A 13770-nucleotide genomic window follows, 5' to 3' on the forward strand; every position below is an offset into this window, starting at 1 on the left:
AGGTGACAGGTTCCCTTTAAGATTAGTAATTTAGTAGAGCACATAATAGCATCAAACAAAAGAAAAAGACAGTGGGCAGAACTTATCAGCTTTGCTGCAGTTTTTGACTTTCAAAAGTGGTTAATTGCTCATAAAAAAAATTTGTGCTCCTCAGAAGTGGTGAAGTGTTTGTGATTTATTAATACTAAAGACAGAAAATGGTGCAAATTTTCATTTTCTGGAGTTAGAACAGTCAAAAATGCACCAAATGTATTAAGAGGTGTATGCCTTTTAGTAAAATTGGCGCTATTTACTCCAGCAATTTTTTTAAAATGTTAAATGTAATATTTATCACCAGTCTTAATTAATTTGGGTCAGCATGTCTGGATCTGTGTGGGGCCCAGTCCAGTTTTCAGAGTGGTATATAAACTTGAAAATTTAAAAAGCTTATCTATGAAGTGAAAAGAGACCTGTCGGAGGAATGGAATCGTTGTACATTGAGATGCATCCACAAACTGCTATTCTTCCAAAATCTTTCATTTGCTGAAGAGCTGCATCCCCAAACTTTCCTCCAACCTATGTGGTCACATAGAGAAATAATAAGAAGCAGGTGATGGTGTCACTCATTATTTGTGTAATATATTGTAAGGGTATGGCTACACGGTCAAGTTTCTGGATGCAGCTTCGGAAGCCAGTATCAGGAGTGGATCATAAAAGAAGAGAAAATATAAAGGAACGGTACTCTTTTTTTTTAACTGAATCCTGGTTTTGGCTTCCAAAACGGCATCAGGAAACCAGAATGTGTGGCCGTACCCTAAAAGATGGATGTTGAGGATCAGAGCTGTTAATATACTGTACATTTAATAGTAATGCATTTGTTGAAATTAACACGTCGCAATGAAATATACAGAGTACTGTACTGTACTTTAGGAGATTTGGATTAACCTGGTATGAGCATCTATCTGAATCAGGGTTGCCAACTATAATTATATTTTTTTTTCTGGACCAGTTAACCCAAAATTATGGACAGCCAACATTTTTTATGGACAAATTGGAAAACCATGATGAATGATAAAGATGATATAAGTAATACATGTCTATAGCAAAATATACCGATAAGAACTTATTACCAGCATTTACTGTGAGCTGTAAAATGATGAAAATTACCACTAAAATAATCTAGTCAAGAGCCACCAGCCTCCCCCCAAAAAAATTTATGGACACAGAAAAAAAGTTGCCTATTTTTACAGACTGTCCAGAGGTTTCTGGACGCTTGGCAACCCTGATCTGAATGTTCACTAGATCCACCATATCCCAATTACATAATGTAGTAGCTACTTTACATACATCAATGACATGTAGTCTCCATTAGTGATGGACGAACATTGGCTGTACGTTTCACGAACGCTAACGTGCGTTCGTGATCAAATGTTCGTGAACCGTGCGTTCGCAGTAGGCCCCATTCACTTTAATGGCAGGCGAACCAGAAAAACCTTCAGGTTATTATTGCAGCCAACAAATACTTACTAGAAGTGCACAAAAAGTCCCACAACATGGACAGTGACATACCAGAGGGGGATCAATGGCAAAAATTTCCACAAAAAATATGTATTTTAATCAGGGGCCATTTTTATGTGTCTTAAAGTGAAACTCTCAAAAATGTGCCCTGCTGGAGACTAGAACATTTTTATTTTAGGCCACGGGAGAACTGGCCCCAAAAATTAGGCATTTACCTGACAGAAAAGAAAAAGGGATTATGTGGCTGGAGGTATATTAGACGGTCAGTGGATAACAATTTTACTATAGGCCAGTGGTGTATAGACCCCAAATATTATGCATTCACCTGACAGAAAAGAACAAGTGATTATGTGACTGGAGGTATATTAGACTGTCAGTGGATAACAATTTTACTGTAGGCCAGTGGAGTTCAGGCCCCAAACATTAGGCATTCAAGTGACAGAAAAGAACAAGTGATTATGTGGCTAGAGGTACATAAGATGGTCACTGAAAATCAATTTTAATGCAGGCCAGTGGAGTACAGACCGCAAACATTAGGCATTCACCGTACAGAAAAGAACAAGTGATTATGTGGCTGGAGGTATATTAGACGGTCAGTGGATAACAAATTTACTGTAGGCCAGTGGAGTACAGGCCCCAAAAATGATGCATTCACTTGACAGAAAATAAAAAGTGATTATGTGGCTGGAGGCATATTAGACGGTCAGTGGATAACAATTTTACTGCAGACCAATGGAGTACAAGCCACAAACATTAGGCATTCACCTTACAGAAAAGAACAAGTGATTATGTGGCTGGAGGTATGTCAGTGGATAACAATTTTACTGCAGACCAATGGAGTACAGGCCCCAAACATTATGCATTTTCCTGACAGAAAAAAACAAGTGATTATGTGGCTGGAGGTATATTAGACGGTCAGTGGATAACAATTTTACTGCAGGCCTGTGGAGTACAGGCCCCAAACATTAGGCATTCACCTGACAGAAAAGAACAAGTGATTATGTGGCTGGAGGTATATTAGACAGTCAGTGGATAACAATTTTACTGTAGGCCAGTGTAATACAGAAAAAAAACTAGTGATTATGTGGCTGGAGGTATATTAGGTGTTCAGTGGATAACAATTTTACTGCAGGCCAGTGGAGTACAAACCCCAAACATTAGACATTCACCTGACAGAAAAGAACAAGTGATTATGTGGCTGGAGGTATATTAGACTGTCAGTGTATAACAATTTTACTATAGGCCAGTGGAGTACAGGCCCATAAAATTAAGCATTAACCTTTCCGAAAAGAACAAGTGATTATCTGCCTGGAGATACATTAGGCATTCACTGAATAACAATATTACTGTATGCCAGTGGAGTACAGGCCCCAAAAATTAGGCATTAACCTTGCAGAAAGGAACAAGTGATTATGTGGCTGGAGGTATATTAGAAGGTCAGTGGATAACCATTTCACTGTAGGCCAGTACAGGCCTCAAAAATTAGGCATTCACCTGACAGAAAAGAACTTGTGATGATGTGGCTGGAGGTACATTAGGCGGTCACTGGCTAAAAATTTTACTGTAGGCCACTACAGGCCTCAAAGACTAGGCATTCACCTGACAGAAAAGAACTTGTGATGATGTAGCTGGAGGTACAATAGGCGGTCAGCGGCAAAATATTTTACTGTAGGTCAGTACAGGCCACAAAAGTTAGGCATTCACCTAACAGAAAACAACTAGTGATTATGTGTCTGGGTACATTAGGCAGTCACTGGATAAAAGGGCCACTGGAGTAGAGGCCCCAAAAATTAGGCATTCACGTGAAAGAAAAGGCCTTTTATGCCGCTGTATATACATAAGACAATGACCATTCTTTGTTCTGTGTGGTGGCGGAAATTGTGAGCTGGCATGAGGAAATTCAATTACACGTGGTTGTCACAGGTGTTGAATTCCTCCAACATCCATGCCACATTCATTTTTAGAAATGTGAGGTAGTCCACACTGTCGTGAGCTAGGCGAGTGCGCTTATCGGTCACGATCCCCCCTGCTGCACTGAACGTCCTTTCGGACAGTACACTCGACGAGGGGCAAGCCAAGGGTTCCATGGCAAATTGTGCCAGCTCTGGCCACAGATCAAGCCTGCACACGCAGTAGTCCAGGAGTTTCTCGTTTCTCAGAGCGTCCACATCGGCCGTTAACCCTGTTGGTCTAGGCGTTCCCTGAAGCTGGATCCGGATGGCGGCTCTCGATGGGTTGGCTGCAAGAATGATCTCATATCCGAAGTGACCAACACATCTTCAAACGTCCTCTTTTTGCAGGAGTGGTAGGATTGGTACCCGCACCTGTTACGCTGTGGGTGGAAATTCCTCTGCCAGAGCCCGCAACAGCAGAATGCAGCATCTCTCGCAGCAAGGCCTGGAAATGCTGCATTCTGGCAATGACAGCCCTCTGTGATGATGGTAACATGTCCGCCATTTTGTGTTTGTACCAGGGGTCTAAGTACGTTGCCACCAAGTACTGGTCCTTGCCCTTTATGCTTTTTATACGGGGGTCCCTCTTCAAACACTGGAGCATGAAGGCCCCCATTTGCACTAAATTGGAAGCGGTGGAACGCCCTGGCTCCTGCTCATCGCCCAGGAGAATGTCGTCCCTGATCTCCTCCCCCAGTTACGGAAAACACCAGGGATCCCTGAAAAGTTTAAAGTCCCCCTCAAAGCCTGCTCTTCTTGCTCCTCTTCTTCCCCCTCCCCCAAGCCACCATCCTCCTCTGACTCCTCTTCAGACTCCTGCTGTCTTGTCTTAGATGGAGTAGCCCCCCCTGGGAATTCATTCAGCATTGCGACTTCCTTATCTTCCAGCTCCTGCTCCTCAGCTTGATCAATGACACGATACAATGCACGCTCCACAAATAAGGCGTAAGGTATGATGTCACTGATGGTGCCCTGGCTGCAAAAACACCACTTTGCTGATCCCCTCAACACGGCCGCAGAAGTCTGCATGCGTTGCGCATGAGCAGCCACTGGTACGGTGAAAAGAAACCAATCTCCCCACAACCTGTCCTGCTGCAGAGTTCATACAGGTAGTCATTAACTGCACTTTGCTGCTGGAGCAGCCTATCAAGCATATACAAGGTGGAGTTCCAGTGCGTCGGGCTGTCACAAATCAGACGTCTGACGGGCAGGTGGTGTCGCCACTGAACCTCAGCAAGGCGAGCCATGGCCGTGTAAGATCTTCTAAAATGGCCAGAGATTTTCCTGGCCTGCTGCAAAACGTCCTAGAATCCGGGGTATTTGGCAACGAATCGCTGCACGACTAAGTTCAGGACGTGTGCAATGCATGGCACGTGTATTGCCCTACTAGCTAGAGTTTTGTGTCCCTAATAGTCTGTCCCTGCTCCACAAAGCAACCTCTCCCTACACTGGCAAAACACAGAATGTAAAATGGCTGCCAGATCGGGTTCTGTTATAGGGTGGGGGTGTGTCAATGTGCTGAAACATCTCAATTGGCTGTCCTGTCCCATCTGATGGATGTGTCATGGGTCAAAGTACGGAGCAATGCAATAGAATATGGCGCATGTGAACATCGCCATATGTTCGCATGTTCGGCGAATCGCAAACGAGCAAAGTTCGCCGCGAAACGACCGCCGGACGAACCGCAAGGCCATCTCTAGTCTCCATCTATCCATAACTAGAACAACTTTACCGGACACATTATTAATTAATAGTAGTGGCTAAGCTGGTGTTATCCTGTTGTTATTCAGGTTTATATTGTTTCTTTCCATGCAATTTTGTTAAAAAATTAAAGTAAATCTTGCCGATAGTTTTGGCTTCATTTATTTTTTAACATTGGTTGAGCATTCCTTATGGGATTATTTCCTTGTAAATTAAACTTAAAAGGGGTTGTCTAGCCAATTATAAAAAAAAATATATATAGATTTTAAAAAAAGAAGTACATGTTTTATATTAATTTGTAATTTACCTGCTCAAAATAGCAGTCATAGCCTTCCGAAGATGCCTTCTTCAGAGATTCATCCAAAGAGCTCACAGTCTTGTAGTTAAAAGCCTCATCAAAGCCAATTTCCTTTAAGTATTCTACTTTTTCATCTGACCCAGCTGATCCAACTACTTTACAAGCCCTAGAGGTAACAATTATTTTTTTTCATTATATAAATCTGAAACATTTCATTATATATATTTTAGCATTGAGCAACCAAGGTTTATAGAAACCGCACTGCATGAAGCAGTGCCATTTGACATGTGACCCGCAAAATAACCTGCCAGAAGCATAAATATAGGGGTCACAGTTGTAACAGAGCCCCATAGTCCACAAATCTCCCTGCCATACCTCATGCCCCTAAGCAAAGAAAAAGCAGGAGCAGGGAGAGGCTAGTGAATAGCACTTCATCACAGTTCTGTTCACTATGGTACCTCATTGGCGTGTATGCTGGCTGTTTGCCATACTTGTTGGCTGTTGACTTCTATGGGTGTGTGTGAACTATTACCTGTGACTTGTATGCTCTGTGTTTGTTGATGTAAGGGTTAATGTTTCCCTGGTCTGTGTGTCTGAAAATCAGGTGTCTTAATCTTTCTGCTGTTTAGATCTCTGAGCTATGTGCCTGGGTTTTCAGTCTTTCTTCTGAATCCAGAAAAACTGGTTTGCAGGGTGCTTGCTATCCTGACCAGAGTGTTTGTGACTTCGGCCCTGACTCATGCGCTTAGCCTTAGTCTTTTACGCCTTTGTCATGTTCTGGTCTGCCCCTGAACACAGTGATTCCTGAGTGTATTTTGATTCAAATGGGTTTTGGTTTATGCTTTGATCTGGTTCAATTTGCTTGTCATCTTGATTCATGTCTGTTTTGTATGGTTGTGCTCCTGCCGTATGGATTAGGACCCTGCACTTAGCCAGCATAGGGACTGTCAACCAGTTGGACGATTTGTTCTAAGAGACAGCCACCAAGCAGGTAGGGACAGTGATCAGGAGGAGTTTAGGTCTGCACTCTTCTCTATCCGTACATCCAGCTTGATTCTGAGTATGTTTTGTCTCCTTATCATTGTTGAATAAAAAATTAGTTTTTGCCTATTCTGTGTTCTGAAGTCTGCGAATGCCTGTGATACGTTCAGTGGTTCACCTTAACCTTTGAATTTGACATTTTGTTTTGGTCTGATGTGATGTTTAATTTTGGGGTCTCGTCTAGGGTCTTAGGGTTGTGATTAATTTAGAGGTCTGGCAGTCTACATCAATTGTGGGGTCAGCAATAACTTTGGAACCTAATCTCAAGTTGGGTTGATTGTGGAGTCTAGTGCTGTCATAGTTAAAGGTCAATCTTTTTTTGTGTGTGCTCAGCATTGTTCCTTTGACAGTTGTCATTGTTACCTTGCTATTCTTTATACTGTTTAATGCTCAATTTATTATCCTGCTTACAAATTTGGTTTCCAGACATTTTTAACTGTCATATTACTTGTTTTCAGTTTTTTATTGTTAATTGGCAAGGGTTCCATGAGATAGGATTTTTAAGAGCTTCCTAATGTTAAAAAAAAGTTGTGAGAATGTGATATATTTTAAATGCCTTTCTCAAAAATAAAAATTCTATGTATTGTACAATGCAAACATGATCACTTATTACTGTAGCATGCCCACATTCATAGATTTTATCTACACTTGTATGCAGAACTACATACCTAAAAAAAAATCTGTGCTGTAACTTACCTTGATCTTAGCAATTTGGCCAACTATTGTGCCAACAGCACCAGCAGCAGAATTAACAAGAAAAACTTCCCCTGGTTTTGGATTGCAGATCAGATGTAGACCAATGTATGCTGTCACTCTATTTAGAGAAAGAATCTAAAGTGAATTGGACATTTAATTACATATGCATACATATGTATGATGTATGCATTTTAGGGATGAACAAGATATCTTGATTTATGTTTTGTCTGTTTATCCTCCATGATATGGACAACTTAAGGTATTAGTTTTAATAAGACATTTTAACTCTAGTAGGGGGTAATAGATATTCATGATTGAACTTTCAAAACTTACCCAGGCATACCAACAGCTCCGAGTGCTAGTGATCTTGGCAGAGATTCAGGCCAACTTGATGGTAAAGCACGGAGTTCTTCACCATCTGATATAAAATGTGTGGTCCAGCCTGACCGTGCAACATAATAATCTCCAACAGCAAAGGCAGGATTTTTGCTCTCTATTACCCTGGATTAAAAACAGAAAAAATTATCACTTATCATATCATTGTCGATTGTCATATAGAATGCTATCTCTTGAACCTTGACCATAAAGTATATTATATGGCAGTTGGTTTCAATTGAGAAATGTGCTCACATGGCTACTTTCAGGTTTTTGCTGGCCCTCAGTGGAACAGGTGAATCCCCTGGGGGCCCTAGTCTCCCACTCCCTACATTAATACATAATACATAAATACATAAACACAGTAGACTGATTGCACTAAATTTAGATAGGCTGCATACAGCATCTGAACCAGCCTATGTGAGATTATATATATAACAAACTGCCCCATTTATTATTATAAATACATTGGTTGGCTTAGAAGACTTTTAGGCAATGAGGCAGGACAGCCAGTATCCTCTTTCTCCAGTGACCTGTTTTCAAGGTTGCTGCAGGACCTCCATAATTAATCTTGTGGAGTCTTGCTGCAGTCTTCCACTGTGTGAACATGTATTTCCCACCCTCCGTGTTACAGGAACATGGTCCACGATCATAAACTTCAGATCATTCTAACCATGTTTTTGTTCCACAAAATGTTTTGGTACAGGTAAGTCTTTTTTCGCTTTTTTCGAATGCTGGCTCTATGATTATTCAATCATGTTTCACCAACGTATAACATTTTGCATGGACACCATAGTACATAATCATTATTTAACATGTCCGTAACTCTTCATATGTTGTATAAATTATAGCTTAAATTGGTCAGTGGGTGAATAAAACATTTACCCATTGACATTAGCTTACAATTAAAACAAAAAAGATAGGGACAACATCCCATTTTCAGTTTTTTTATATGTTGCTGTACCCGTCTTTGTGTCCCTATGTCCGTTTTTACCAATCTGTCACACAAATTTGTAGGTCTCCTATATGACATGAGTGGCATATTATTAAATCCAGACATTAGAGTGTCCACTCTTTAGGATAAACCAGTGTCTGTAAATAATATCTTTGATCTGTGGACAAAGTTCATTATATGTGGTCACCAATGGTATATAAAATTGCATATTTTTCTCTATTTTTAGTGCACAGTAGATCTGACCTATCCATTGTACTCACTTTATTCATCTGTTGTTGAAGAGTTTGTTGTGGATAGCCTCGGTGTATAAAATCAGACATTTGTGATAGGGTGACTTGTAATTTGTTATCATCACTCACTATCCATCTAGTTCTCATGTATTGGCTCAATGGGAGTGATCTGACCATCTTTATTGAGTGTGCACTATATCTCAATAGCATGTTCTTGTTGGTGGGTTTGTTATTTAGATCTCTTTGTAGCTTACCCCCATTTAGCTGAATATCCACATCCAAAAAATTGATCCTCTCACCAGAGAAAGGCAAAGAAAATTAGATGTCTGGAAAAATGTAATTAAGAAAAACTGAAAATGACAACAGTTCATGTTGTGTTTCAATCCATATGAGGAAATCATCATCAATGTATCGCCACTACCTCAGAACATGTCTGAAGTGGTGTGATACATAGATTGATGTCTCCTCAAGGAAGTACAAAACCATGTTGGCATACATGGGTGCCACATTGGACCCCATGGCTGTGCCCTTAATCTATAAATAAAAATCATCTCCAAACAAAAAATAATTGTTTGTATCAATTCTAGCAAAGACAGTATGAATTGTTTACATTTGGGACAAAAATCAGATTTTTCTAGGGCCATTGAAACAACCTTCAGACCCAGATGATGTTTCATTGCTGTATATAGGCTGGCTATGTCTAAAGACACTGAAATGGCTCCAGATGGAATGTCTACATCCATCAATTTGATCAAGAAATTATTTGTATCCTGAATATATGATTTTGCTGCAATGCATATTGTCTCAATATTTTAGCAAGGAAAATAGCTATATTGCTGAATATTGAACATCTCCTGGAAACAATTGATCTCCCAGGTGGATGGAGCAAATCCTTGTGCATTTTAGGAAGCAACTACAACAGGAGTTGTAGGGTGTTCAACGGTTAAAAATTCAGCCAGTGTCTTGTCAATAATGCCTGCCTGAATGCGATTATCAATCAAATCTCAGATTTTTCTCTGTATATCCCATTTTGGATCATGATTGACTTTTCTATATACAGTAGTATCACTCAACTCTCTATTGGGTTCGTTTATGTATTCATGAGTGTCCATGACCACAATCGCACCACCTATATCAGCTGGTTTGATGGGGAGGCTGCGGTCATGGACCAACTCATTTAGAGCATCCCATTCCATTTTACTCCTATTTTGATATTGTTACCTTTTGTCCTGTCTGGAAAGTCTCAAGTCATTGATATCTGAGAACCATCTCAGAGAATATATCAATGGCTCTAGAAGTAATAGGTGGAGTAAAATCACTCTTGTTATTCAAATCAAAATTCCTCAAATTTAATTCAGCAATATGTTCACCTGTCTTGCGTTTTATCATATAAATTAATACAAATAAGAGGAATACAAAATCAGGTACTATCAATAGCAATGCTTACATGCCAAATATCACTTTTACAATATTTATGTATTGTTACATTCGACCAAATATAGAAAAGTCATAATAAAAGCTAATGAGTAGAGTTGAGCGAACCCGAACTGTAAAGTTCGGGTTCGTACCGAACTTTAGGTTTTTCGGCACCCGAACCCGAACATTTACATAAAAGTTTGGGTTTGGGATCGGTGTTCGGCGCTTTCTTGGCGCTTTTTGAAAGGCTGCACAGCAGCCAAATCAACAAGCATCATACTACTTGCCCCAAAAGGACATCACAGCCATGCCTACTATTGGCATGGCTGTGATTGGCCAACTGCAGCATGTGACCCAGCCTCTATTTAATCTGGAGTCACGTAGCACCACCCGTCACTCTGCTCGGATTAGTGTAGGGAGAGGCTGCAGCTGCGGTGAGGGAGAGATCATGGAGAAATCTTATCAAGAATTGCTTTTTTTACTCAGCGATCTACAGCAAATGTGTTTTGTGGGTGCAGTACACAATTTCTTTAAGCCTGCCTTGAGCCAACTACTGCTGAAAGCGAACTTTTTTTACTTCAGTTAGTCAATACATAATCGGCAGCCATTTTATGCAATGATAGTGCACCAGCACAGGCTATCTGCATGTCTGCAAGTCCAGAAATACAGCTTTTTGCTTAATGGGGTTAAAAAAAACATTTTTTTCATATAGTGCAATTTTTGGTTTAGACGTGCATAAGTGAGTGTCACATTTAGGCCATAAATACATCTTTTTGCTTACTAGGGTGAAAAAACCCTCTAATATACTGCACATCTGGGATTAGACGTGCATAAGTGAGTGTCACATTTAGGCCATAAATACATCTTTTTGCTTACTGGGGTGAAAAAACCCTCTAATATACTGCACATCTGGGATTAGACATGCATAAGTGAATGTCACATTTAGGCCAGAAATACATCTTTTTGCTTACTGGGGTGAAAAAACCCTCTAATATACTGCACATCTGGGATTAGACATGCATAAGTGACTGTCACATTTAGGCCAGAAATACGTTTTTTTGGGTTACTAGGGTGAAAAAACCTTCTAATATATACTGCACATCTGGGATTAGACGTGCATAAATTACTGTGAATTTAGGCCACAAATACCGCTGTCATATAGAGTAAAAAAAAAAATTGAGTGCAATACCCTACATTAGGGTTTTTATTGGCGGTTAATTATTTTTAACAGACTTAACCACTTTTGACTTTGCTTTGTGAACGCTATGAACTATGAGGCAAACATCTAATAAGGGACGCGGTCACGGTCGTGGTGGTGGTGTTGGTGGATCCTCTTGTGCAGGGAGAGGATGTGGCCGTTCTGCCACAGCTACATGTCCTACTGAACCTACTACCTCAGGTCCCAGTAGCCGCCAGAATCTACAGCGATATTTGGTCGGGCCTAATGCCGTTCTAAGGATGGTAAGGCCTGAGCAAGTACAGGCACTAGTCAATTGGGTGGCCGACAGTGGATCCAGCACATTCACATTATCTCCCACCCAGTCTTCTGCAGAAAGCGCACAGGTGGCGCCTGAAACCCATGCCCATCAGTCTGTCACATCACCCCTGTGCATATCGGGGAACCTGTCTGAGCCTCAAGTCATGCAGCAGTCTCTTATGCTGTTTGAAGACTCTACTGGCAGGGTTTCCCAAGGGCATCCACCCAGCCCTTCCCCAGGGGTGGAAGACATAGAATGCACTGACACACAACCACATATGTTTCCTGATGAGGATATATTCCATTAATTGAGACCAGGATTTTCGTAAGGAAACCCCATTTATATGGGGTGCACTGTTGGTGAAGAGTTTGCGTGATGGGGTGCAGCTTCCTTCTAGCCTGTAGTGCTACTTAGGAAAGATCAGCAAAGAGAGAGATAACTTGAAAGGGATCCAGCAATTTTTGTAGTTTCCTCGCCGCTTGCATGAGTTGCTCTTTAACATGGAAAAAGTAAATACGTGCAATAGAGTCACGCGGCACAGCATCTGGAAGATTTTTTGGTTTCTGTAGCCTGTGAGCCCGATCTATGATCAATTCCATGTCAGGCACATGTGGGAGGACAGTTTGTATAACTTTTATGATAAAAAACTGTAAATCTGCCACAAGAACCGATTCAGGTATCCCCCGGAACTTCAAGTTATTTCAGCGGTTCCTGTCCTCCAGGTCAGCCATTTTATGTTTAACTGCTTCCACCTCTTCTGCCATATTGTTGTGGGTGTCGACCAGCTCATTGTGGGTGGATGAGAATTCGCCCATTTTGGTTTCAACATGGTCAACTTTTTCACCCAACTGTTCTACAGTTGTTGTTATAGAAGAGATAGTATGTGTAATATCTTTTTGAATAGAGCCTTGGGTAGAGAAAGGCTCTAGTGTTGAGCCAAAACATTGCGTCCTGTATGGGTGAATAAATCTCTTTTCTTTTCAATATGTAAGTGCTGCCTTTTTTAGATAATATATATACACTCACCTAAAGAATTATTAGGAACACCATACTAATACGGTGTTGGACCCCCTTTTGCCTTCAGAACTGCCTTAATTCTACGTGGCATTGATTCAACAAGGTGCTGATAGCATTCTTTAGAAATGTTGGCCCATATTGATAGGATAGCGTCTTGCAGTTGATGGAGATTTGAGGGATGCACATCCAGGGCACGAGGCTCCCATTCCACCACATCCTAAAGATGCTCTATTGGGTTGAGATCTGGAGACTGTGGGGGCCATTTTAGTACAGTGAACTCAATGTCATGTTCAAGAAACCAATTTGAAATGATTCAAGCTTTTTGACATAGTGCATTATCCTACTGGAAGTAGCCATCAGAGGATCGGTACATGGTGGTCATGAAGGGATGGACATGGTCAGAAACAATGCTCAGGTAGCCCGTGGCATTTAAACGATGGCCAATTGGCACTAAGGGGCCTAAAGTGTGCCCAGAAAACATCCCCCACACCATTACACCACCACCACCAGCCTGCACAGTGGTAACAAGGCATGATGGATACATGTTCTCATTCTGTTTACGCCAAATTCTGACTCTACCATTTGAATGTCTCAACAGAAATCGAGACTCCTCAGACCAGGCAACATTTTTCCAGTCTTCAACAGTCCAATTTTGGTGAGCTTGTGCAAATTGTAGCCTCTTTTTCCTATTTGTAGTGGAGATGAGTGGTACCCCGGTGGGGTCTTCTGCTGTTGTAGCCCACCTTTCTTTCCCATTCTGACATTCAGTTTGGAGTTCAGGAGATTGTCTTGACCAGGACCACAACCCTACATGCATTGAAGCAACTGCCATGTGATTGGTTGACTAGATAATCGCATTAATGAGAAATAGAACAGGTGTTCCTAATAATTCTTTAGGTGAGTGTATATATATATATATATATATATATATATACATTCATGCATGTGTGTTATATGCGTGCTGGAATAGCATATGGTAAAAAGTTGCAGACAAAGGACCTTACCTGGCAACCTGAGAGCCCATCAAGACATCACCTTCTTTCAGTGACTTACTGTATGCTCTGAAAGGTTGAAACTAGCATAAGTATACAATCATTTTCACTTTATAGCAAAA

General features: G+C 40.9%; 1 protein-coding gene across 1 annotated transcript in view; it reads right to left on the reverse strand.

Moving 5' to 3' along the window:
* Positions 1–13770, reverse strand: part of LOC122932172 (prostaglandin reductase 1-like) — a 35656-nt gene that overhangs the window by 4707 nt on the left and 17179 nt on the right. The window contains exons 4-8 of the mRNA XM_044286434.1: positions 13661–13717; positions 7519–7686; positions 7184–7303; positions 5458–5611; positions 450–555 (exon numbers count right to left, since the gene is read on the reverse strand). Of these exons, the coding sequence (XP_044142369.1) occupies positions 450–555; positions 5458–5611; positions 7184–7303; positions 7519–7686; positions 13661–13717 (605 nt within the window). The remainder of the gene's footprint in view (positions 1–449; positions 556–5457; positions 5612–7183; positions 7304–7518; positions 7687–13660; positions 13718–13770) is intronic.

This window comes from Bufo gargarizans, chromosome 1 (assembly GCF_014858855.1).
Source record: "Bufo gargarizans isolate SCDJY-AF-19 chromosome 1, ASM1485885v1, whole genome shotgun sequence".
NCBI classification, from domain to species: domain Eukaryota; kingdom Metazoa; phylum Chordata; class Amphibia; order Anura; family Bufonidae; genus Bufo; species Bufo gargarizans.